We start from the raw sequence: 24583 nt of genomic DNA, 5'->3' as shown, positions 1-24583 counted from the left end.
TATCCTGTCTTGGATATGGCATGCTTCCCATGACTTTTCCTGCCTGAAGCAATGCTGGGTCTTAAACTTACCACCTGCTCAACTCCTCCAGGTCAGTGTTGAGCATTGGCTTTCAAAAGATATTGATAGAAGTGAAATCAAACACCCCAGATACACAGGTCTTCTGTCATTATTAGGGGTAAGATTCTTCCCGAATCCTTACTTTTCCTTTTCTATGTCTCAGGAATGGGAATGCTGTCTTACCCACCAAGAATTTGTATAATGACCTGTACAGATTTTTCAAGCCATTCATCCTGAGTTTTTCCCTGAAGTCCCTTGGTTTTCTTAGAATTTTTCTGTTTTATGTTCCTCGGAGTAGCCTTAAACAGCTGAGCTCTGTGTGTGTGTGTGCGCGTGCACACGTGCACCTGTTTATTATGCTGTCTCTACGGCTCCCACCTCCCTTCTCTGTGAAGTCCAACGGAGAGTCTCTCTACAGAAAGAATCACTGTGTGTGGACAGATACACTGCCGGCACAACGAAGAGCTCTGTGAAAAGGCAGCCTTTATTCTTACTCAGTGAGATTAATCTGATTAATTATAATGCTATCATTTGTAAGAAGAGCACATCAAGGATACAGGCAGAATGAGATAAGTAAGACTTATGGGGTTTTAGAGTGGCAAAGCATATTCACAATACTCCTGATTATCATCTCCAGAAAACTGATGTTCAGAAAGCAGTTCTTTGCCTCCAAATTGCTGGATTTTACCCACATTGGACCATAGAGAACATGTCATTTCCTCCTTAGGGTGTTCTCAGCGGGCCAGTGCGCTTGTTTATTTCTCTCTGCCTAGATGTGCTTATTAGTAACTAATTAGTTCAACGACTTGTAAATTTATTCGTTCAATACTTGCTCCCAAACCCTGCTACTCATTCCAGAAAGGATTTAAGTGAGATTGTCAAGTCATTCATGGAGAAAAACAAAGGGACAGTCTCGCTCCTCAGCATTTCTTCACAAAGCCCTTTGTCCTCCAGCTGGGCTTCTGCTCCTTTCTCTCTCAGCCAAGAAGCAAACCCTCTCTTTGGAGACGGACCCCATCTTTCTCTTCTAGAGCAGCTGTGATGTACCCGCCCCCGGCCCCTCTAGTGCTTTCCTCTGAAGATACATGGTTTCTAAATGTCTCCTTGGAGCTTGAAATCCACATGCACAAAACATCTGATAAAGAGAAAGATACTTGAGGCAGCTTCCCAGGAGCCCTCCCCTGAAGCATGGTCCTCCAGGTTAAAAGGAATCCAGATCATGACAAGATGTATCATGGGCTCCACCCATCAGAGTGTGTTCACAGAAACTGAAACTGATAAATAGAAATTTACCCAGACATTTTCCACATATGCTTGTTCATTTCATGCCTGGTAACTCTAGAATGACTGCTCTTACAGAAACATGAGGTGTTCTTTGCTTTGCCCCCTCCCATCTCTACAGGGAGTCTAAATTCCTCCTGCCTGAGATCAAGCTTGTTTTTACATCTTCCTGTCCGCTTAGGAAAATGCCTCTAGTTTTCCTGGGGATGTTCTTCCAATAGGAAGAATTTAAAGACAGAAAATGGCTCAGTTGATAAACGTGATCATCTTTCACTTCAAAATGGACATACTCTTTCCCATATGTTGGGAATTATGGAGAGATTCTTTATCATCCCATTATACTCAGCTGTTGTTTACTTTTTGTGAATCGAATGTTGACAATTATAGTTCGAGCGGTTTTTTTTTAACAGCATATGCTGAACGAGATAAAATATTTAGAACAACTTACTTTGGACTTAGTAATTATGCTACATTCTTTCAGCCCATTTATGACTAAATTAGAACATTTAGTAATGTTTGGTGACAACTCCCACACTTTGTAAGCACCAAGGGGAAAAAATATAATTTATTTAATTGGTTTTCATTTGGAAGGGAAATAATCCCGTTTCAAGCATCTCGGTGTTAGAAAAGACGCTATATTCTCCATGAAAATACACAGATGCTCATACATTTGGGAAATTAACATATATCTTCCTCGAGGAAACTTACAAAGCCTGTTTCATTACATTACAACCGTTCCTTCACCCATATATTTTTGTAGGATCACTACCTGTCAGCTACTATTCACCTCACATATTCTTTACAGGAGCCATGAACTTTAGACAAGAGATGAAGCTATTAAATTATTGTTGGTTTTTGTGCCACAGACTAAATGGCATCATACATTCAAAAAGCACATAAGGAATGCCCACTCTATTATGCTGGGCCTGTGCTGGGCACCAGGATTCTTGAAATGAGTTAAATGTGGTCCCTTCTTCAAATATCTATGAATTAAAGGTAGAGACAAAGAGAAAAATGCACAATCACAGCTCTGTAGAGCAGAGGGGGCACGGAGGGACACCTAAATCAGCCAAAATGGGAAGGGGGTTGGCAGCAGGGCAGCTGGGAAATATTACAGACAGCAGGCAACATTTGAGTAAAGGAGAGAGCCCTGCATGAAGCCCCCACTCAAAAGCCCGGAGGCAGGAGAATGCACCCCTGAGTTGGTGATAGCTATTGGGTCGGTGCAGAGCTGACCAAAAAGGGGATTTAGACTGAAAAGTTATGTGCAGAGCAGATGGGGTTGGGCTTTGCACTTGAAATTTACTGTGAAGCCTAAGGGCATGGGGGAGCCCATGAAGGATTCTGCATGTTTCCTGGCGTCTGCGAGGGTGGAAGGAAGCTAGAGAGAGGGCAGTCCACGTTATAGGAACCTGAACCAGGACTGTGGCAAAGGGGTGCAGAGGCGAGGACAGACCTGAGTGAGCTTTCAGGGTGGATCAGGTATGTTTTGAATGTGGAAAACCTTGTTTATAGGAAAGCCCAGGCAGAAAAACTGGAGAAGAGACAAAACTGCGTAGTCGCCTTCCCAAGCCACCCTGCTGTGCTGCAAGGGGGGGTCATCTTTGACTGTAATGATGGGTGATTATCCAGGACTGACCACACCCGGTGCTAAGGACTTCACACCCACCAGGATCAGAATATGCCACCCCAAAATGGATGACTTCGGCATCGGGCTACTGAGATTCGATAGCTACAGAAGCGTTCTCTGCCCACCGCTCATCTTGTCTAGAAGTGGGGTAGGAGTTTTCCTTTATGAAGTTTCTCTCCTTCTCTGCCCCTAGACCAGGGAGGTAGGAAGGACTCTAATCTCTGGAAACGGAGCGACGACACCGAGATGAGTCTGCGTAAACAGACCTTGCCAAAATAACCCTCATGTTCTATTAGTTCCCCTATACAGCTCCTAGCTACTTTCCCATGGTTTACTATTGCTTCAAGCCCAAACCTCCTTTCCTTAGTTAAAATGGTATGTCAGCCCTAGACTAACTGCCTCTTTGGGCTTTGCTCCTTTCTGTGGACTCCCATGCAAGTAAATAGTAATGAAAGTGGTGTGCCCTTTCTCTTGTTAATCTATCTTTTGTTAGTTTAATTCGCAGGTCCCCAAAGACCAAACAGAAGAACGTAGAGGGAAAGCTTTTCCTCCCTGAGAACGTATATCATCTCACTGATGTACGTATATCTCCTCATCTCCCTTAGTGGGGAAGTGACTGCTATTATCCCATTACATTGACGCTGAAACTCAACCAAGAGATGTGACGGAGTTGGTCCAAGGTCAAGTAGAAGGTCAAGTAGCTAACAGGTACCAGATCTGGGATGTGGACCCCTGGGATATCTACACAGCCTGATCAATTAACAGCTATGCTGTAATCCCAGCATGACGGAAAGACAGCCTAACAGAGCCAGCAGGGACCGATGAGGGTGCCAGGAAATCCATAGTCTAGTCCTGGTCCTGCCATTACCAACAATAAAGTTAGCCATATAAATATCTGTGTTGCCCTCAGTAGCTCAGATAATGAAATAATAATAATAATAATAATAATCATCTATTTCATGAGATGTGGTGTGACTTTGAGTAAATCATTGTAATGGGCTGAATTATGTCCCTCCCCCAAACTTTGTATGTTGAAGTCTTAACCCCTACACCTCAGAATGTGACCTTATTTAGACATAGGAGATAATAGGGTGAGCCCTAATTCAATCTGAGTCATGTCCCCATAAGAAGGGGACATCAGGACATAGATTTACAGAGGGAAGAACCTGTGAAGACAGAGAAGAGAAGACCACCATCCATACAACAAGCCCCCCAGAAGAAACTACCCTGGCCAGAAAAAAAAAAAAAAAAAAAGTCTTGCTCTCAGACTTCCAGCCTCCAGAATTGTGAGAAAGTAAATGTCTGTTGTTAAGCCCCCAGGATGCAGTGCTTCGTTCCGGCGGCCCTAGCCAGCCAGTGCAATCATAGAATATAGCTGGGTGTTATCAACGCAGTTTCCAAATTCCTGTTCTGTCCCAGGCACTATTCTAATCTTTTTCATCCACCCTGAAGTCGCAGTGATTACCACCCTCCAATATGAGCCTGTGAGCTAAACCACAGATATCTAAATTATATGGTAGAAAATGAAAGAGAAAGAGGTCCTTTCAGTTCTGTTAAACCCAAAGCGAACACCCCTGTAGGCCAGGTGGGGGCTGCAGGGGCTGCATTTTGACTTAGGCATTAACCGGGGTAACTAAGTGGTCAATTGCTCTAAATTGAAAGAGGAAAGGGAAGTAGAAAGGCTCTTGCTGTTGACCTTCTTTCAAGCAGGTGAGTACTCCCTGCTCAGCTGGGTAATTCACTACGCGGTGATGCCCAGGTTGGTCACATGGATACCCTCACCCAGTCTCGAAGCCCTGGGCGGTCACCGAGAGGGCCCCAAGGAGAGCCATCTTTGACAGTGAAGGTGAGGTGGGGGTCAACTGAGTCCCCGTGACTTTTGGACAAGGCTCTTGTGGAAAGGATTCAGAGAGAGGGTTGGGGGAGCAGAGGACAGCCTGGGGGATAGAGAGAGAGCTCAGCGGAGAGGAGAGATGGGGAGAGACATGGCAGTTGCTGAGGGAGGAAGAGTTGAAGAAATAAAGAGAATTTGGAAAGGTTTTGCTGCGTGATAGGTATATGAATTCCTCTTCAGTCTACTGACAAAAATGTTAATAAAACTCTTCCTTGTTAAAGGTTGTGCTGGCTGATGCCTGTTTGCTCTTGGATCCGTCCCCTGCCTATGCTCTGTCCTTCTGACTGTCACAAGCTCTGCTTCTCGGGCTCTCTTGACCACCAGCTCTAGACGAGGTTTGCCCGTCAAGAGGCAATGCTGGAGACTGGAATTTGGGAGGCGAGGAGAAGCCAGGGTATTTCTTGCCCTTTTCCTCTGCTTCCAGAGGCCTATCCAGCAGCAGCCACAACTCCCGTGTAGCTCCAGCTCGTGCCCAAATAGGCCCCTTACGAAGCGCAGGGTCTCCTAAGTGGCCCCAGCTCCTGGGCTCGGGTAATATCAGCTTCTTTGTTTGTCCTTCCAACCCTAAGGACAGGTAGTGGCTTCCCAGTCGTTGGTCTTTGGGATGCTTCCTCTATCCAGAATATTCTTTCAGCAATTCTAGCATCTTTGTAACCAATTCCCTGTGTTTCATAACCCTCTATTTAATACCCTGGCATGGATTTGCTTTCCTGGCAGACCCCCGATGGATTCAGGAGAGAGGTACCTTTCTCCTCTCTCTAATGACAGTTAGAGTCTCCCAGTTTCTCTAATGAGAATTTCCCTAAACACAGGCCTTGTCTCTCTTTACCCATTTACTCCTTCCACCCCTGGGGCACTGGAATGAGCAATCTGATCATAATTTTGGAAGAATTGCTGGGCCTCTTGGTTCAGCTCTGCTTCTTCCTTTTTGGAACGAACCTTCCAAGAGAGTATAATATCTCTCTGTACTGCCTGTCTTGCCTGGGCCTGCCCGGGTCCAGCAAATGCCTGCCTGGGGCAAGTCTGCCTAATCTCAGTCCACTAGACCACCAGACCTAAAGGCTACTCTTCCAGACTGGTCTTCAGCAGCAACAAAGTTGACTCCCATTTCCTTAACTTGTTCAAACCCAGGTAGGGAAGAGGAGTGCAATTTAGTGAGGCTCCTTCAAAATCTTAATATTAGTCACCAACTTTTCTGAGAACTGGATTTATGGGTTTTTTTGATGTGTTTGTTTTGTTTTGTCTTTGGCTGCTAAAATAGCTGAGAAAGGCTAAAGGCAGGGGCGTCTGCGTTTAGCTGATTAGGCAGTATCCCCTCCTTAGCAGTTTCTGGAACTCTCCAGTTGGGCTCACATGTGTCCATGCATCAGCCCTGCTTATGGCTGACTTCCTAATTTCCCAGTCTCTCACCTGATAGGCTACAGTGATGCCGCTGAACTAGAATCTTGTTCCTAATGCCAAGTTGACGTGACTCAAATTAGTGTCTGCCTCTGAGCTTGGAATCCTGTCACATGTTTTTGCTGTTGGAAATGGAGTCCTGCTGTACTTGGGTTTCAGTAACACTGACTTCTAAGAAATATAAGGCTCCCCGTGATTCCTAGAATCACCAGCGCCCTGAGCTCCCAAGGCCAGAGAACGTCCTTCCTCATGGAATGTTTTCCCTCAGTGGTCCCCATCATTCTCCCTGTAATCTGGCTTCTTTGAAACCACTGGCATGCTTTGAACACACACGCATGCACGTGTGTGTGTGTGTGTGTGTGTGTGTGTGTGTGTGTGTGTCTAATCCCCTTGGGTATACATGATTCAAGTCTTTGTCTTAGGAGGCTCCTCAGCTCCCATGTAAATCCGGGCTCCACGTATACATACTAAACTTTCTCCAGAAGCATGTGAGCCTCAGCCAATGACCTTGTGCCGGTGTATATTTTAAAATTGAGCCCAAGGTGAAAGAGTCCTGCCTTCTAGAGAACGCCTGGGCTGTCTCCACCTTCCATTGTCTCTGGCCAATTCACACGAACGTGGTGGAGAACATTTGAGCTCTTGGAGTGAGGTCGGATACGATTACCTTACAATAGAGCATATTTCCTCACAATTTTATTTGAATCCCACGATGGGGCCAAGATTCCAGGACGAGAGGTAACTTTACTGAGACACAGGTTAGAACTCTGCCGCGGAGTATGGGCCTTGGCCCCCAGCTGGACGGCTGAGGTCATCTGTGACTGTTGCACGCAGGAGCCGTGCGGGCTAGTTGAAGCTTCTGGAATTCATCACAAGATTCCAGCAACAGGGAATGGTTTGGAGTATGGACTCTAGCTTCCTTGGGTACCTAGAAGCCCAGTGCCAGTGTAGGGGGCATTCGGTAGCTGAGCAATCAGTGATGAACGAATGAGTGATGCTTTAAAAGATCTCAGACAAATCAGAACGTTCTGGTAGAGACGAGAGCCCAGCCTGGTGCGGCAGCCCCGGGGCAGCTGCTAAAAATGCTGATTTAGCCTTTTCCTTTTGCTTCTCAAACCCTGATTTTTCTTCCACCCGCTTTAATCTCTGTCCTCTTATTTGACTTCATTTTCCCTTTAGACTCTTTTCTATGGCAGCAAACTCCTTGTTATGCAACATGACTGAAGAAGAGGGAATTGTCTTCTGGAGGACAGACTCCAGAAAGAGTGGTACAACCCTTTCTACCACCACCATCCTGCCTGTCATTGCGCAAGTTGCTTAACCAACTGGGGGCTCAAAGTTCTCACCCCTGAGTGAGGTTAGTAAGAGCAGTTCTATGAATTTCCTGGTGGAGTGTGAGCAGAAGATAAAAGGACAATTGAAAATACTTTGTCGAGGAGCGCCTGGGTGGCTCAGTCAGTTAAGCGCTGGGCTCTTGATTCCAGTTCAGGTCATGATCTCAGGGTCCTGAGATCAAGTCCCACACTGGGCTCCCTGCTCAGCAAGGAGTCTGCTTGAGATCCTCTCTCTTCCTCTCCCTCTGCCCCTCCCCCCACACCCATGCACTCTCTCTCTCTCTCAAATAAATAAATCTTAAAAAAAAAAAAACTTTCTCAAAAGTTGAAAGGTAAGGGCCCTATAGTTTATGTGCTCATCACTGCTTCCGCTGTAGCCAAAAGGGCCACGTGTGCACGACTGAGCACTTTGGGGGCAGCTAATGTAAAGGCTCTTTTCCAGAGGTCCTGTGTGTCCGCACTTGCTGTCAGTATCTCATCTTTGAACGAGAGGCGAGGAAAAGCACATCCATGAGAGAAGCAGAGATGGGAAAAGGTGTGGTTCTGATGATGGTTCAGGAAGGCAATGCCTTTTCCGTGAGGTAAGTGGGCGTTACCTGGGAGCTGGGAAGAAATGTCCCTTGGGGCACCCGTGGTCTGGGGAGCATCGTGTGGTGTGGCCACATCCTTCTGCAGAGAGAGGAGAAAAAGCCACTGAAAAAGGAAAATTCAAGGTCTGTGTAAGGGTGGGGAAGATTGATGGTGTGATGTTGATGACGCCAATGCTGTCCGCAAGTGTCTGCCACACGCCACGGGTTTCACTCAGCTTTCCGCCATATTTACCTCATCCTCACGCCACGGGTTTCACGCAGCTTTCCGTCATATTTACCTCATCCTCACGCCACGGGTTTCACTCAGCTTTCCGCCATATTTACCTCATCCTCACGCCACGGGTTTCACTCAGCTTTGCGCCATGTTCACCTCATCTTCCCACAGCTCTCTGACTCAGCTGTTCTAATTCTTACTCTTCAGATCAGGACATAAGCTCAGAGAGGGCCTTTGCTCAAAGTCGTATCACTACTAAGTAGTAGAATCATGATTTAAGCCCAGCTCTTAAGCCTGGGGTTTTTTTGTTTTTGTGTTTTTATTTTCTACCTGGCTAGACGAAATTTTCCAAGTTCCTGGGGAAGAGGGAGCCATTGGTCTTTGAGAGGAAGAGAGGAGGAAAGGATGGTAAGCGTACCAAGAGATGTTCAAATGGTCTGCATATCCACGGGGAAGGGACTGTCTGTCTTTCCACTGTTGTGTCGTCACACCTATTCTCCACACAAAATAGGAGCTCACTAAACATTTTTAAATGATGGATGAATGAGTAAAGGAATGAAAACATAAAATAGCACAGAGATTTCTGAACAGTACAGAGGAGAAAATAAGGCGCTTTTTGCAAAGAATTGCATGTTGAGATGTGAAAGATTGTAAAAAATAGGGAAGACTGGGACACCTGCATGCCTCAGTCAGTTAAGCGTCTGCCTTTGGCTTGGGTCATGATCCCCAGGTCCTGGGATCAAGTCCCGCACTGGGCTCTTTGCTCGGCACAGAGACTGCTTCTCCGTCTCCTGCTACTCCCCCTGCTTGTGCTCTCTCTCTGACAAATAAATAAATAAAATCTAAAAAAAAAAAAATAGGGAAGACAGAAGAATGGCCATTGAGGAAATGTGATAGAAAAGCCAATAAAAGGTCAATTCAAGAACGGCTGAGCAGTGAGGACAACTCTCCAGAAATGTGTATGAATTTGACGATTATTTCTGAGTAGCACTCCCTTGGTCAGGGGGCTCTAGAGAAGGATTTCCTGTTGTGCTCTAATCCCACATAGTCTATTGTTGCTACCATTAATTTTAAAAAAACACTAATTAAAAACCTGCCACACACAGGGTATTCTAAAAAATGATGACAATGAGAATTATGATTTCAATTAAGTCATCGAGAAAGTTAATAGAAGTTCTGGAGAGAGCCAGGAATCCTATCAGTTCTGCTTTAAATACACATCTTTAAATATCTATTTAAATAGTAATTATTGCTATATATTTCCCATCATAGCCATAAATATTTCAGCATGTGTCTATGAATGGTATATATGGTCCCTTTCTAAAAACATAACTACAATACAATTCTCACACTAAAAAGAAATGAATAATTATTTTAAGAGCATCAAATATCTAGTCAATGTCCAAATGTCCCCAGATTTTATTTTTTACAGGTATTTGATCAAACTGGGATCCCAAACATGATACATTTGTATGTTACAATTAGTTTATATGAATCTTTTAATCCGTAGGTGCCATCTCTCTTTCTCTTTCTCTCTCCCAATTTACATGTGAAGAAAATCCAGTGTTTTGTCTGTTGTGTTCCCCACGGTCTGGATTTTGCTGATCCTGCCCCCAGAAGGTCATGTAACATGTTCCTCGGTCTCTTGTTTCAATATTCCAAAATGGCATTTGGTTACAGAAGCTTGGAGAGACTTGATTTTTCTAGCAAGAACACTTCGTAAGAGGTGCTGTGTGGGTCTGTTCGGAAGAATCTGGCCATCTCTTTTTGAGAAATTGGCATTATATTTGATCATGGCTTAGATTCATTACTTTGTTGAGGATTGCAAAATGATGATATTCTAATTTTATTACTCATTCCCTGATTAGTCAAAATTCTCCCAAAAAGAGAGGTCACTAGCTTTCCTAAGGTACAGTTTCTACACATACAGGGAGAATAAATGCCTGTTTCTACATGTTTATTTGCCATTAAAAAACAAACAACTAGTGGGCTGTTTCTCTAGCATCCTCCAGAGGTTATCAGCAGGGCTTTTCCTTGTGATTGCTTAATTTGCTTTATTTTTGTTTTCTGAGTACAGACTCAGAAACCAGACTGCCTGGGATCCCAGCCTCACCTTCCTCCCTTATAAACTGGGGATAGTTAATGATGTCTTCATCATGAAGTTGTTTTGAGGATTAAATGAAAATATTCATAGCCCTCGGGAAAATGTTTGGCACGTCGTGAGCCCAGTGTAAATATTTGCCATCATGCGCGTTACTGTCGTTTTTAAGTGGTCCTAAGTGGACTCTACGCGATGGTATTTTGTCAAAGTTCTGCAAAGAATTCTAATGCTGAGCCAATGTAGAGAACCACAGGATTGTTGAGTTTTAAAGAGATAATGTTTACAAAGCAGGGGAATGAAATGATTACATTTGTGATTTAAAAAAAAAAAATAGCCCAGGGATTGACTCCCTGCCCCCTTACTTACTAGCCGTGCCAAGCAAATTAACCTCTAAGCCTTGGTGTCTTTAGGTTACTGGTAATGTAGGAATAAGATGAATACTAGAGCAGGGCTCACGGACCGGCTATGAGGATCAATAATTCTACAAGCCTGGTACATAGTAAGTGCTCAATAAGGGTTCACTGTGATTTGTTGAAAAACTGCACCACGGGCCACAGTCCGTGTGCCCAACTGACACCCCTCTCCCTGCCCAGATGTGTCTTTCCGCAGAACCAGTTGGTGCTGCCTTTCCCCATGTCTTTATTCAGATCAAAAAGGCAAGCTCTAGGAATTCAGGAAAAATATATTCTATACCAACAGCTGGAATAGAAAGGAAATCTGTGCTCAGTGCAGTGACCGGCTATGTAATCTTACACTCCGGTAGTTTATAGTAGGACATTTTAACTGCAATGGTATATTAAAAGGGAGAAACTTCAAATTGGCTAAGCAAATAAATAAAGGCCATTTCAACAGCTCTGTGTCCAAACCCAGATGGATTTTCTGTTATCTCATTTGTGCTTCCTGCTTTATCAGATATTTCTTCCATCTTCTTGTTGTACGGCTTTACATCATTTGTTTTTGTTATCTACACATCATAAATTTGGGGCATTCCATTTGAGGTGCTGTGTGCTTTAAAAAGAAGGTATTTTGTTTTTTAATATCCTAATTTGTCATCCATAAAGACAGCAGACAAGATTGTCTTTAAGAGACAGATGCTACGGGATGAATTATTGATCAAACCATAAACAAGTTGGAAGATGAAATGCATTTGCCAAATCTATTTTTTTTTAATCTTTTCCAAACTTCTCATCCTACAATCCTAGAGATGTGCAGTAGTAGAGAAAGAATGCTATATACTGCAGGTAGGCCAACTGGAATAATCGGAAGCCGTATTTTTTAAGGCAGTAGTTCCCAATATTTCCAGTACTGAGATCCTCCTTTACGGTTTCCTCTCCCTGTGGGCCCTGTGTTGGGAAAAACTGAACATATCAACATGCATTTATCAATATTTAATTTACTTCCCCATATTTTATTAATCAAAGTCATCTATAACTGCCACCTGGAACATTCAATCAGTACGAGACAGCCTGGGTTGCTATGCTGAATCGCTGTAATTCCAGCTAAAAGCAAGAAAGTGTTTGCTTTAAAGAAATCATCTTTCATCTGAAAACAGACATTGTGTTTTTTTACCCCAGCATGAGATATGGGGGTGACAATCCTGACATTCAGGGCCCTTTAATCTGTGGTTCCAGTTTATGGTAGGGAGAATAATGGCCCCCTGAAGATGTCCGTATCCTATTTCCCAGAACCTAGGAATATGTTAGGTTTCGTGGCAAAGGGGAATTAAGGTTGCAGAAGGAATTAAGGTTGCTAATTGCTGATTTTGAGATGGGAAGATAATCCTGGACTGTCTGGGTAGGCCCAGGGTCATGACAAGGATCCTTAAATGTGGAAGCAGGAAGCAGAGAGGCAGTGGCAGAGTGATGGGATTGGATATGATGGGAGAGAGACTCAACCAGCCGTCCCTGGCTGTGGAGACGGATGGAGCCAGGAGCCAAGGAATGGGAGCAGCTTTTAACTGGAAAAGACAAGAGACCGGATTCTCCTTTAGAGCCGCCGGAAGGAATACAGTCCTGCAGACACTTTGATTTGAGCCCAGTGCAACACATTTTGGACTTCTTTCCTCCAGAATTGTAAGATAATATACTTGTTATCTTCACCCACCAGTTCGTGGCAATTTGTTTCAGCAGCTGAGAAAACTACCACACCTCTTTCCCCAAATTCTTGACCTCTATTTCCCTTATGGGCCCTGTGCTCTGACCAAAATGACTTCCTCAGTGGCTCCGCGGGGAAGCTTTCATGCCTGCTCTTGGATCCTTGTTTATGGTCTCTCTCATTAGGACGGCGCACCATCTCACGTCAGCAGAGGGGACTCCTGTCTCTCTCAGGATGCTGCCCGGAGGCCTCTTCGGTTATAGATCCCTCCACCTGCTGGACGCATGGATCTCTTCCCTTCCCTTCTCTTCCCTTGCACCCCCACAGTGCTGTCTCTTCTGGCACGCGCTGCATTTCCCCCCTGGACTCCAGTTATTTGTGCACATGTCCTGTCTTCTCTACTGGATTTTAAGCTTCTTGAGGACAGGGCTAGTTTTAACTCAACTCTAAATCCTCTACAACGCCTAGCCCACTACATTTATGGCCTACCAACTTATATCATTGCAGTCCTTTTTATGTGTGTAAATGTACATATTATGTGCATATATATACATATATATTTATATGCAAATGACATTATAGAACATTCGTGTGCCTTCACGGGATTAAGAGGAAAAAGAACACTCGGGTTTTTCCCAGCCGCCATACAAATGTTAATAGCCCAGGCATGTCTATATTTGAGGACCAGATGAGCTCTTGTCTCTTTACAAATTGGAGGCTGAGGCATGGGTGAGTGTGGGGGAGTTCATTTCTTGATTGAGGAGATGCATATGAAACGTGGAGAACTGTACCTGAGACACGTTCGTGCGCATGCAAAGGGTCTGAGCAAAAGAAGAATGGGAGCTCCATGAGCAACTGTAGGGTGGTTTGGGGCCAAGAGCCCGATTTTTCCTTTAATGCGGGATCCAGCTACCAGAAAAGAATTCAAAACAGTTTTTCCTGCCAACGTTGAATAGTATCTTTTTAGAAAGAAAGAAACTAAGAATGAAACTAAACAAGTTATGACGTCAAGGGGCTGATGATACACTTGGCTCGTACATCTGTAAGACAAGGCATTCTTTAAAAAAAAAGAACTGGAAAGTTTTGTCTCTAGGATAAGCAGGTATCTTTGTGATACCATAACTTCCAGTTCTGTGAAAACAGAAAATTGTTCTTGTTAATATTTTGCCTGTTGAAGTGATTACATTAGCTATTTTTTAAACTTTTGTTCTTCTTAAAATAAACATCAGACCCAAGAATACGGTTCCTTCCAAAGACTATCCTCTTCGCGGTACATTTTTAGCTCATGTCTTCTCAGAGTTGGGAAATGAGAGCTCACGGATGCCTTTTTTAGTTATTTGATTATTGACTGTTTACTGTATGCCAGACACTATGCCCAGTGCTTTATACTGCTATTTAAAGCCAACAATTCTGCGAGGTGGGTTTCGTTTTAGTTTGCCTAGCTGAGCCATAACATGTTTAACCTCTTGCACAAGCTTTCATCACCAATAAGAGTCACAGACTCAACTTACCCGGAGGTATTTGCATCCCCAAGCCTGTTTTCTTGACCTCAGTGACATGCAGACCGTCTCCATGCGCTACTTGCTGGGCAGAGGACGCGGTGGTATCCCTCCGGTACACAGATGTCAGCTTCTGTCCTTAGAAATTCAAATTTTAAGGAAACTCGAACTGGACTTTCCAATTCTTTGGATAACAACCCAAAATGAGAATCACGTGTAACATCTAGTCACTGAACACATGCCGTGAAATAATACCATCATTGCTTGATATGTATTCTGATATTTTTTATTCTATTCGATTTCATTTTTTAAAAAATTCTGGTCAGGATGCACTAGATTGTTCACAATTCACTAATGGGTCGTTACCTTTATTTTGAAAAACACTGCACTAGAACATACCTAGTCTATCTTACACAATCGCCTTCTGAAGAAAGCTCTACCATCTTATTAGGCAAGTCATTTAATGTCAGAGGCCTGTGTCCACATCTGCAAGATAAGGTTGGACCAGATTATTGATTCTTAATCCTGGCTGCACATTGCAAATATTTAGAGGGCTCTTAAGTACACTTACGTCCAGGTTTTTGCTCCTAGCATTTCTGGTAATTATTTGTGTTGGGGTGGGGCCTGTGGATTGTTGTGTTGGTTTAACCCCCCAGGTCACTATAACATGGCACTCGAGTTAGGAATTACTGGACTAGATGATTGCTACATTTTCTTCCAGCCAACAATTCTGACTATTCTGATACAGTGCACAGTGTATCTTTTTAAAGCTAATATTTGTAAGGAGAAAAGGGCAGTAAGCTTGAGCAATATCCCTTACACATTCTAGTTACATAAGGAATCGGTGTTTGTGTAAAACTCCTGATGTCCTGAGTGTACGCTCATGGATTCTGGTAGTGGATATCCAGGCTGGGGTCACATACACTTTATGTTTAACGAACACCTTAGGTGATTCTGATGGAAGTGGGCTGAGAAACACTGCAATCACTTCATCTCGACAGCTGTTGGTAGTTCCCATAGTCCTCAGTGCCTGGCACGCGGCCTGCGGCCACCGCTCTGAAACGTGTGCTAAAAACCACACCACTGACCTGCCTGGACACCAGCACCCTCTGCCAGTGCTGTGGCTTCATGTCCTTTTCCCTCCGTTCTTTGATTCCTTTTCTAACGTAGCCCAACTAAACGATCACGTTCTGTGTCTTCTTTTGCTCCAACCATAATTACGGCCTTAAATATTAAAATCACACTCAAACTGGGTTCCTAATACTCTGGGAGGTATGGTGGTAGGTAAAACAATAGGACGAGCTTGGAAAAAGCTTTAATTTTTTTTAACAACTACTTTTATGGTGCCAACTATGTGCCGATCACAGTTGCAAGGACTTTATAAAGATTAATTCAGTTGACGTCTATAATAATCCTATGAGATAGGTGTCCTCATCCTCCAGTTTTATGGATTAGGACCCTGAGTCCCATTTCTGTATTTCTGTAGCACTGATTCTACTCAATGTTTTGAAGGGCATTATTGCTATTTTTAAACATAAAACAAATAATGATACTGTACGGAGTTGAGCACAGAATTTCCGTTAATATATTTTCAAGATTTTATTTATTTGAGAGAGCGAGCGCATATGAGCAGGGGGAGGAGCAGAGGGAGGGGAACAGGCACCAGCAGACTCTCCACTAAGTGCAGAGCCAGACGCAGGGTTCGATCCCAGGACCCTGAGATCATGACCTGAGCTGAAGTCAGACGCTTAACCGACTGAGCCACCCAGGCAACCCTGAGTTAATATCTTCATAGGAGGTGTAAAATAAATTTGATTTTGGGGTCAGCTGCCAGAGGCAGACCTCCTGTGAGTTAAAGGTTTGATCTCCTCCATCGTTAGTGGTATTTCAGTGGAAAAATTTGAGAATTTGGTATTAAGGAGTTACTCAGTAAAGCATTCTTAAATTAATCCACACAAGTAGCAATTTTCTTGAACAATGTTATATAATAATATTGTCTCTAACCATGCAAACTGAATGTATTACCTAATACAAAATAAACATTCTTTTGAGTTAACAAATATATATTTGTCAATCAACTAATAAAAGACTAGTCTCTCATTTGCCAACTGACATAGGTACATATTATATACCCTCATTCTACTATTGCATCTAATCAAAACTTTGAAGCTAACATTCACTTCATAGGAGGTACAGGGGATAAAGTAAAACTTAAATGACGTCGTGCAGAAATCAGACAAAGTCAAAGTTGAACATTCTATAGGGCACATCTTTTCAATGCGTCAATGTCATGAAAAAAAAAAAAAGCTTGTGTTTGGGTTCTCCTCTAGACTAAAAGAGATTCAAGAGACATAATAACCACTGCAATGTGTGATTCTTTAGTGGATGCCAGTTGGAATAGCTGTAGAAAACATTTTTGGGAATGGGTATCTGTTTTAGTTCGGGCTGGTATAACAAAGTACCATAGACTTTGGTATATAAACCAGTGGCTTATAAACAATAGACATTTCTTACAACAATAAAATAAATGAAATTTATAAACAATGGAAATTTATAATTTTATAGGTAGAAATTTAGAAATTGATAAACAAATTTCTCTAGATGCTCAAGATCAAGGTGCCAGCATAGTTGGATTCTGATGAGAACCTTCTTTTTCCACCTTTCATTGTATTCTCACGCAGCCAAGAGAGGAGGGAGGAAGCAAGCTCTTTTGTGACTCTTCTTAGGGCCCTAATCCCATTCGTGAGGGCTCCAACCTCATGACCTCATCTCATTGTAATTATCTCCCAAATGCCCCACACTCTAATACCATCACAGTGGGGTTTTAACATATGAATTTGGGGGGAGGAGTCCATAAGAGTATCACATGATATCAGCAAGTTATTGTCTGTTTTGTTAGATGTAATACTTATGGTTATGTAGGAATATGTCCTTCTTTCCCACATACAAAATATTTAGGGATGAAATATGAAGCAACTTCCTTTAAAATACTTCAGAACAAGGATATATATGGAAAAATGTTGACAATGGTTATACATTTAGGTTATGGCTACATAAGTGGGATTACATGTTTCTTCATACATTTTTGTTTCTTTGGTTTTCCAAGTGTAGAACTTACTAGAAATGCAAATTCTAGGGCTGCACTCTAGACCTACTGAATCAGAAACTCTGCTGGAAAGATGGCAGCAGCGGTGTTTTCACAGGCCTTCCAGGATATTCTGACAGACTCCAAATAAAGCTGGAGAATCACTGCCTTAGGGCATGGTGCTGTTAGGGAGGAGTGGTTGGTAGGAAAGGGATCCATTGGGCACTGTGATGGAATTACTGAGATGAAATATAGTATCAAAAATGAGTCCATGCGATGTAGACATGGGAGTGGGAAGTGAAGATAAGAAGCCAGGTACCCGCAGGTCTGAGAGGCATCACTGCAGCATGATGGAGGACACTTGCTCGGGGCCCAGACTCGACGTCACAGACCACAAGGCCTGGTGGTGTCTCTTCTTCATGGGGGTGTCCGTTGTTTGCCTCTGCCATAGAAGCTTCTGTGGGTGCTCCCATTCTTCCAAGACAGGCCCCTCCTTAGAGATCTGGGTCCTGCTCCTTAGACTGTTGTTAGGTGTTGACAGAAGGTGCTATGTGGAATGACTGTCACCTACCCTGCCCACCTTACTCTGCAGGCTGGACTGGCCACACAGTCCCATTTTCCCCACCCCGCCTCCCACCTTAGAGCAAGAAGAGGGCCGTCATGCCTGGTCCATTTCACCCTACTTCGGTTAACTAACCAGTCTCAGACTTGTCACAGGCTTACCTAAGGAATATTAGTTCATACTTGGGCACAGATTATAATCCTCCACTGAAAAAGAGCTTCATATATAGAATGTCACCAACACGCCTTCTTTTCACTTACACCAACTATTTTATGTGGCATTCTCTAGAACGGTATTTCCCAAAATACGTTTTCAAGAGATAATGTATATGAAAATGGTCTGGCTCAACAAATCTGGAAAATACTAGGCTACACATGCTTAACCAAGTTCATTTCATGCAGAACTTCTCAGAGCCTCGAATCCATTGAAAGTCATTGTGAATTTCCACATGGGGCAATTACAGAACAAATCCTTACAAGTACCCTTGCCTGTTGAACGCATATACAGATGATGGTTCAGAGACATGCTTTAGGAAATCTTTCCTTAAAGTTTAATGGGTAAAATCTTGTGAAAAACTATATCTGTGAATTAAGGAAGCAGTGATAAGAGGCTTTTTTGACATGGTAGGAATGAGATATTGTTTCTAGAGTTTTAAAAACAAGCAGACAATTGTTTAAAATAATGGCAAATCCTTTCCATCTGAGCCTTAAAGATCCAAGTTTTCAAAACTACTTACTTGTGCAGAATTCATGAACAGAAAGCTGTCAGAGATGGAGCTGCCACTGTGAACAGCTCGAGGAAATAACATCAATGTTGGGTCCAACTATCACGCAATGCAGGGGCCCTGCGAACAAGAGCTCTGCAGCTGGCCAGCGGGTTGGGGGGATGGTCCCCATCCTATGGCAGGATAGAAGATTCCATCTATTTTCAAATGCTGGGCCTTGCTTTGTTTGTGCTGAGGGAAAAATAGTCACAGCTTTGAAGTTTTGGCCTTCGACGTAACAGTATACCTCATGCTAGAACAAGGTGAGAATCATACACTGCTTGGATAATGTTAATTTATTCATTAATTTTACTTTTTTCTTTTCTTTTTCCAGAAGACAAGAGCCAAGTGAAAAAAGCTTTGAGTGCTGTCATTTTTTGAGGCTGGAGAAGAGGCCAAATGAACCCTGCATTTTAAGTCTTAACAATAAAGCAATCATTTCTCTCGTAACTGCTGAATAATTGAGGCTCTTTTTACCAGACAAGAGCTTGGTTGCATTGCTAGGTTTCTTGACTTAAGGAACAAGGTAGCAAGAGTAAAAATGGGCAAAGCAGCTCAGGGCTGGAAGATAAAGGCCAGGGTATGTATGAAATTAGCACTGAAGGTGCTATCAGGCTAATACTATAGGGGCGAAGAGGCTCAGGGTATATTAGCCACCCAGGATGACTTAGATCAAGTTGAGAGAATTCTAGAGACACTTTCTAAAGCAAAGTGATCAAATACAGCTCAATTTTAACATAAATTATGTTTTTGTGAGTACACAACGTGAATTATGTTCTTGAATATTTATCTGAAGTAAATATACTTGGACACCTACCTTGCCAAGCACTGTGCCATGAGACATCGGGAATTCAACAGTGAACAAGACTTAGGAGCTTACTTCCGAGTGGGAGGGGCTAAGAAGCAACTACTGAAGCCACGAAGGAGGGGGTAAGCAATACGAGGAAAGGAGCGCCATGATAGATTCCAACAGTCCTTGTAGCCGAAATGGTCCTAAAAGGCCTTTTAGGAGGGGACTTGAAAAGTGGGGATGGAAGCATGAAGAGTTAGATATCCAAAGAAACAGGGCGTAGGGGATGTGGCACATTCTAGGCAAAGGGAATAGCAAGCACAAAGACCCAAGTTATGAAAGAGCTTGGCAGGTTGTGTATGAACAGAGAGACGCCCAGTGTGGCCAAAAGCATGAAGATCAATGAAGAAAGTTCCAGAAGACAACATTGCGGGGGCAGGCGGAAGCCCGGTCACGTAGGACAGCAAGAGATCCCATAGAGATTTTGCTCAGGGGTAGTGGATTTTGGACTTTTGAGCTCCAGAACTGCTAAGAGAATAAATATGTATTGTTTTAAGTCACCAAGTTTGTGGTAATCATTGCAGCAGCTCTAGGACATTAATACACCTGGGCAGGAAAAGATTTTCCCCGAGTCTGCCTGCACCACTCCCCATCTGAGAAAAACAGGACCGTCATGTGATTGGTGCAATTTAATCCATAATATGAGACAGTGGATTCCTTTTTGATTCAGCATCTGGTCCTCAGTACCTTATCTCGAAGAACTCACTCTCCTTGCCTCATCTGGTGTGATCAGAACACTAGCCTAACTCATAAGAGATACAAACCACACCACTGATTTCTTGGTTTATTTACGAAGATATAAATACTAGAGTCCACGTACTCGGATCAACTCCTAAGCACTGCTTTGTCTTGCTTGGGAAATGTAAAAACAGAATGAGGCAACGGGTTTATCTTGAGGGCTAATGGTACTGAATCTCAAAGCCTGGTGCATTCCCCTCCTCCCTGGGATTAGAACGTTGGCATTAGCTGGACAGGTGCTCGCTCTCCTGACTTTGCTGGGACATTCTGGCAAATTCTCACTTGTAGGTACCACTGTTCTTGAGTCCTTGATGGTTGTCATCCCGCTGTTTCAACAATGTTCCTTCAGATGTGCTAAAGGATTCGACGTCCACATACAGTAACTGCTCAGAGACTTGGGTCACAGTGTCCTTAGGAACACCGGAACTCCACCGCCTCATTCACTCACGGATTCATTCAAGAAACCTTATTCAGTACTAAGTGCTATACACTGTGCTAGGATTTGAGACACAGAGGTAAGATGAAGGTCTTATTCTTTGCAAATTTTATGGTTTTTTAATAGATGAAAAGCTGCTGTGTATTTCTTCTATAGAGAGATGATCTCGTCAATTTTTTTGTGATTTCACGAATTTCATTTTTTGCAGATTAACATTTCCTGACACTTACTGTCAACTTCAGGAATGGCCCAATTGAGGACTTACAAGCCAGTCAAATCAATCCAAGGAAATAATCAATCATTCAGAAAATATTAGTTGTGTCCTGTTTTGACTGTTTCATACAAGTTATTAACATTTCATGAGTCTAGGGTGATAAAGGCCCTAGCATATTAAGTCTTTGTGATGTTAACATTTCCATAAAATAGCAAAGAGATGGCCATGGCCGTCTGTCAAGAGTTGTGCCCTGGGTGGTTCCTTCCGAACAGTAGTTTAATTCTGTAATGGTGATAGACATTGTCATTGAGTGCAACTTCTTCTTTTCTAATTTTCTCAAGTCCCAAACTCAAAAGACTATTCAAAGAAATCACAAAGTCACAAGCACACCATCCTCTCTACTCTACACACATTGCACGTCCAACCAATGAACTTCTGGAGTTACGGAGCTATAGCGGTTTTCACCATCATTTTCATAGAAAGACCATGTTTTGGTAAACTGTCCTTCTTGGTGTGACACTGCTGTGGTATCAGTCTCCATGGTTTGAAAATTCATGTCAATCAGAAACCGGTACAAACTAGGAAAGACTAGTGGAAGAGGGATTTTTGTGTGACCTCTAACAAGTCACTCACCTCTCTTGGCTTATTTAACTAGGAAACATTATATATTTAGCTTTCCCAGTTTTAAAATTCAATGACTCTGAGAATCTCTGGAAAATATGATCGCAAAAAGTTAAAGTTCTTCTGTTTATTGGTAAGGAATCAGGTCCATCTTATGGAGACTTTCAGAACGATTCTAGACAAATTCCACTTTGCGTAATTTATCAAATAGATGCCATAAACACTGTCCTTGCTTTTCAAGCAGCTAATTCTTAATGGAAGGGAGAGGCACCATCAAATATAGCCACACCCAAAACCCACAACTACTATCGTGAAACGACTTCTTTATTTCCATTTTCTGTTTACAAAAAAGACAAACAGGATAGGGAGTGGAGAGGCAGGAATAATGCTTGATCACCCCCAAAGAATAGAGGAAGAGGCCACAGCCAACAAAAATGGAGGAGACTGCCTGCCCTTCCCTGTCCTTATCGGTGACACCAATGACCAAAAAGAAGCCCAAGCACGGACCAAAGGCTTAAGTTAACAAGGTCAGTCTGTTTCGGGACAGTCAGATGATCTGTCCAGCCCATGAAGAGGAAGAGGACAAAGGCCCTCGTCGGTTTACTGAGGCCTTGGCTGTGGGCGGGACTGGCCCCGTCTCCTGGAAGACCTCGGCTGCCGACCCCAGGGCCTGTAGGGGCCACGAGGCGTGTACCGGGGGAAACCCCTGTGAACCACGGGGGCCCGCTGCAGATAGGATATGGGGAAATGGGGCACAGGCGGCTGAGGATCCATCATAAAGCCATCTTCAAAGGCAAATCCCGTCTGGGCAGGTGAGGGGACATCTGAATGGAAATAGCTGGAGAATTGATCCGACTGGAAAGGCTGGTCAGAGGAATAATACGTATCTTGGGGACAGACCACGCACCGCGGCATCACCCGGTTCAAAGGAAAGGGCCGAGGATGCGGGGGCAAGGGCAGGAGGGGAGGTGGCGCCAGGGGCAGCGGGGGAGTCGGGAGTAGAGGGCTGCACCGGGGAGGCGGGGAGGCCCGCCGCGACCTCTCCAGTCCCGGGCCGGGCCTGATGCATGAGCCCACGTGGTCACGCCGAGGCAGCTCCACGCCCCAGGCATCGGCCACGTGCGCCAGCAGCAGCTGGGACAGGTGGCGGTGCGCGCGCTCGTCCCAGTGCACGCCGTCACGCTGCAGGTGCTGCTCCGCGTGGCGGAAGTGGAAGTGCAAGTCCAGCACGTCGAAGCCGTGTCTCTTGGCCTCGGCGGAGCTGTAGAAGTTCGCTTCGATGACCTGGACCCTCAGGGAGTAGTCCCCGGGCTGCCGCTCCTGCGGGAGGAAGCCCGCGGTGATGCGCTTGCCCACGGGCATGGCCGTGTTCCACACCAGGAGGCACGACTCGGGCAGCACCTGGCGCAGGCGCCCGAACAGGCTCCCCAGGTTCCTCAGGTAGCTCCGCCAGGAGTCCGGGCCGTACCTGGAGAGGTCCCAGAGGCAGGAGTTCATGATGAGCACGTCCGGGAGGCCGTGCTCGCCCGACTGCAGCTCCTGCAGGACGGCCTCCAGGTAGCTGGAGTACACGCGCGTCAGGAAATAGAAGCGCACCAGGTGGTGGGCGTCGCAGAACTGGCGGACCTCCCGGTACTGGATGCCGTTGTGCATGGGGCCCATCTGGCCTCCGTCCACCAGCTCGTCCTTCTCGAAGGTCTCCTCCCCCTTGGCCTTGAGCTGGTTGGTGGTGAGCAGGCAGTCCTTCTGCAGCAAGAGCACCAGGTCCTTGTACACGGCCCTCTGGACCGAGTCGCCCAGGATGACCACGAACTTGTTGTGAAGCAGCTGTCGCACTTCCGAGGCCTGCAGGTGGACCATGACGCCCAGGGCGCCGCCTACGACGTTGCTTTACACGCGGCGGGTCTTCCTATTGCTAGGACAGAAGGAGAGAGTGGCTGGGAGGGACCCCCCCCTGGGCAGGCCCTCGGTGTGGGCAAGCCTCGGACAAGGGCATGGAGGGTTGGCCTGGGAAGGCCACTCCCCTAAGCCTGGGAGCGGGAAGAGAGCAAGAAGGGAACCCAAACAGTAAGCCCTGTCTGGCCAGGCCTCACCTTGACGTGTGAACCCCTGCCCAGTGGCTTTTGGGAGGCCCAAGTTCCATCAGGTCAGAAGACGCCAACCCCACAGGCCCTCCTTCCCTGGCTGGAGGTGAAATTGTGGCTGGGAAGTCAGCTCAGGTGTCTGACCACTGGAGAATGGAGAGGCAAACTTTGCAGCTGCTTAATAATGAGGATAGTGAGTGAGCAAGAATGCACAGAATGTTGTGATATGTTAAGCTGAAAAAGTCACATGTCACATGTGTGCCCTGTGTCACTCACTGAAACTTAGAAAATAGGTTACACTGAAAGAAAATACACAAAAACCCAGTTTTTACTAGAAAAGCAAGATTACGGATGACTTGCCTTACCTCCTTTTTTGTAAATATACTTTATATATAATTGTACATTTAATAACTTAAAAGGAATTCAATGAAATGCAATAAACAACAGAAAGGAAAAGCATGGTGCGCCTGGGTGGCTCAGTCAGTTATTAAGTATCTGCCTTCAACCTGGGTCATGACCCTGGGGTCCTGGGATCAAGCCCCATGTTGGGCTCCCTGCTCGTGGGGAGTCTGCTTCTCCCTCTCCCTCTCCTTGTGCTCTTTCAAATAAATAAAAAATCTCAAAAAAAAAAAAAAAAAAAAAAAAAAAAAAAAAAAGGAAGAAGAAGGAAAAGTACATGTGCCAGGTCAGAAAACATAAAAACAGACTTCTTTTTAACAAGGAATCAGCTGTTTTTTGCCAACAGGACTTGTAAAAAAGGGCAATAACACTGGAAATCATTCGCATGTTGCAACTGTAATACTCTTTGCTTTCCATAGGAAGAAGATCAGAATATGCCATCCCCAAATATGCCATTTTGGCATAAGGATTATTTTGAGCTGAAGGCAACTAAGAATGGACAGACACAGGAAGAATTCTCGGCACTTCCCTTATCTGCCTTAAAGCAGTGTATAAATTTCCCTTTGAGGCAGGTGCTCCTTCCCCCACCAGGAAGAGAGGAGTCAAGGGAGATGACAGGGAGCTGTCGCCACCAACGTGAGTTTGCATAAATAGACTTTACTAAAATAGCCCCGATTTTCCATTTGTTCCCTCATATGTTTCCGAGTCTTCCCCACAATTCATCATCCCATGAAACCCA

At 44.4% G+C, this 24583-nt stretch overlaps 1 protein-coding gene and 1 long non-coding RNA gene across 12 annotated transcripts in view; one reads left to right on the top strand and one right to left on the bottom strand.

The window, feature by feature from the left end:
- Positions 1 to 24583, bottom strand: part of PCED1B (PC-esterase domain containing 1B) — a 69372-nt gene that overhangs the window by 35215 nt on the left and 9574 nt on the right. For 7 of the 11 annotated variants that reach the window (XM_034645675.1, XM_019802807.2, XM_034645679.1 and 4 more), the window contains exons 2-4: positions 18476 to 23276; positions 14105 to 14230; positions 8191 to 8263 (exon numbers count right to left, since the gene is read on the bottom strand). In XM_034645675.1, coding sequence (XP_034501566.1) covers positions 21962 to 23221 — 1260 coding nt within the window. In that variant the 5' untranslated portion in view covers positions 23222 to 23276 and the 3' untranslated portion in view covers positions 8191 to 8263; positions 14105 to 14230; positions 18476 to 21961. Of the gene's footprint in view, positions 1 to 8190; positions 8288 to 14104; positions 14231 to 18475; positions 23277 to 24583 lie in introns of all 11 variants that reach the window. The other 4 variants (XM_034645682.1, XM_034645680.1, XM_034645683.1 and 1 more) reach the window with 2 other exon arrangements.
- On the top strand, positions 7663 to 18939 carry LOC117796708. Its single transcript, XR_004621353.1, has 3 exons — positions 7663 to 8175; positions 8737 to 8806; positions 18837 to 18939. It is a non-coding gene; the product is annotated as an uncharacterized LOC117796708 (long non-coding RNA).

This window comes from Ailuropoda melanoleuca, chromosome 16 (genome assembly GCF_002007445.2).
Source record: "Ailuropoda melanoleuca isolate Jingjing chromosome 16, ASM200744v2, whole genome shotgun sequence".
In the NCBI taxonomy this organism is placed as follows: domain Eukaryota; kingdom Metazoa; phylum Chordata; class Mammalia; order Carnivora; family Ursidae; genus Ailuropoda; species Ailuropoda melanoleuca.
Note: the sequence above shows the minus strand (reverse complement) of the source record. Positions and strands in the feature narration are given on the sequence as shown.